This window comes from Sinocyclocheilus grahami, unplaced genomic scaffold (assembly GCF_001515645.1).
Source record: "Sinocyclocheilus grahami isolate Dianchi unplaced genomic scaffold, SAMN03320097.WGS_v1.1 scaffold18746.1, whole genome shotgun sequence".
Taxonomy (NCBI): domain Eukaryota; kingdom Metazoa; phylum Chordata; class Actinopteri; order Cypriniformes; family Cyprinidae; genus Sinocyclocheilus; species Sinocyclocheilus grahami.
In genome coordinates this window covers 1,635-3,655 of record NW_015517267.1, presented here as the reverse complement: position 1 = coordinate 3,655, position 2,021 = coordinate 1,635, and the positions used below count along the sequence as shown (strand labels likewise).

At 37.4% G+C, this 2,021-nt stretch overlaps 1 protein-coding gene across 1 annotated transcript in view; it reads left to right on the top strand.

The window, feature by feature from the left end:
* Positions 1-1,413: 1,413 nt before the first annotated feature.
* The window catches only part of LOC107579635 (CLIP-associating protein 1-B-like), a gene marked incomplete at its 3' end in the record, with an annotated part of 1,850 nt that continues 1,242 nt past the window's right edge, over positions 1,414-2,021 (top strand). The window contains exons 1-2 of the mRNA XM_016265442.1: positions 1,414-1,529; positions 1,629-1,706. Of these exons, the coding sequence (XP_016120928.1) occupies positions 1,414-1,529; positions 1,629-1,706 (194 nt within the window). The remainder of the gene's footprint in view (positions 1,530-1,628; positions 1,707-2,021) is intronic.

The following is a 2,021-nucleotide window of genomic DNA, read 5'->3' as shown; positions in this document are numbered from 1 at the left end:
GGTGAGAATTAAAGCAATAGTTCACCATTTTCTCGCCTGCATGTCGTTCCAAACCTCGGTGAAACACAAAATGAAATGTTTTGAATAATGTAGTTTGTTGCTCTTTTTCATATTTTCCTTGAGCGACTGCTTTTTACATGTGTGCTGTTTCATTAAAATGAATCATCCAAATGAACTGGCTCTTTTGAGTCAATTTTTGTTGCACTGTTATTTTATGCATAATCATTTTCTATTTTTAACTGTTTTAAATTCATTTTAAATAAATTTTTTAATTCATCAGTTTTTAAATTCCTTGTTGTGATTATTTTTTATGATTATTTTACTTTATTTTATGTAAAGCACTTTGAATTACCATTGTGTATGAAATGTGCTATATAAATAAACTTGCCTTGCCTTTAATAAATCATTTGATCCAGTTCACAAAACTGCTACTTTTTGTGAGTAACTGTCAGTGTAGTTGTGGTTTAACTATGTTAAAGGAATAGTTCACCCAAAATGAAAATGTGTGCTGTAAATGAGCTCACCATCAGGCCACCAGAGATGTAGATGAGTTTGTTTCTTCATCAGATTTGGAGAAATGTAGCATTGCATCAGTGTCTCAGCAATGGATGCTCTGCAGTGAATGGGTGCCGTCAGAATGAGAGTCTAAACAGCTGATAAAAACATCACAGTAATCCACAGCACTCCAGTCCATCAGTTAACATCTTCAGAAGACAAAAGCTGAAACAAATCCAGCATTAACATTTAAAGTAATAAAGTCCATCATTCATAATAAGGCTTCCTCCAGTGAAAAAATGGTCTGGTCTGAATCAGGAGAGAAATCTGCACAGATCAAGCACAGTTTACAAGCCAAAACAGCTCTAAACAAATATGTGGTGGATTTTGATGTGAGACAACAGGAGATGGACATTATCACTGAACGAAGTGCTATTAGGAATTATGGACTCGTATTTTTGCTGGAAGCAAAGGTTTGAAGTTAAAAACGTCTTAATGATGGATTTGTTTCCTACAAACACACAGCTTTTGTCTTCTCAAGACATTAACTGATGGACTGGAGTGGTGTGGATTACTTGTGGATTACTGTGATGTTTTTATCAGCTGTTTGGACTCTCATTCTGACGGCACCCATTCACTGCAGAGCATCCATTGCTGAGACACTGATGCAGTGACACATTTCTCCAAACCTGATGAAGAAACAAACTCATCCTAATGGCCTGAGGATGATTTTTGGGTGAACTGTTTCTTTAAATAGCTTGACATGACAGTTTCAGAGTGGCTTCACTCTTGACTTTGAGCAGATGGAAAGCTCCATTTATGAAACCCGATGACACAGTGATAGTCTGGGTCCTCAGGAGAGGATCTAGTGTCCATGTCTCATCTCAGAAAGGCTCTCACAGATGAGATCAGGTCTTCATGAGCGCATGCACACTCAGAATCAGGCTGACGTCCTTGATGAACCCGTGCATGTTGGCCATGGCAATGTCACCTCGCCTTCGCCAGCGCTTCCCGGTTAATGGATGCAGAATCGGGTTTCATCCGATTGATTGATTCCAGCTCGTGTTCTGCTGTGGTGGAGTTTGGCAGAGCCGCTGAATGGACTCACAGTTTTTATCCTCTCGTCTCTTCAGGCACGTCGCTGTCCTGATGGAAACCATTAAGAAAGGAGTTCATGATGCCGACTCTGAGGCCAGATCAGTCGCTAGGAAGTGAGTGATTCTGTGTTTGTGTTTAATAATGATAATGATGATGACGTGATTGTTGATATCCAAATCATCTCAACACAGAAGGGATTCGCTCAATGTAAAAAACTGAAATGCAGACCAAAATTAGCTGATTTTGGGAAATATTCAGGCATCAAAAGATTACAATCAGCTTTATTTTAGTATGATTTACTATCATAGTTTTTATTATTTTGAATGTTTTTATTTTTATGTTTTCTGTTTTAGTAATTTTGTGTTTGTCATTTTTATTATATATTTTTTTAATATGTCTGTAAAGATTTTATCAGGTTTTGGTTTGTA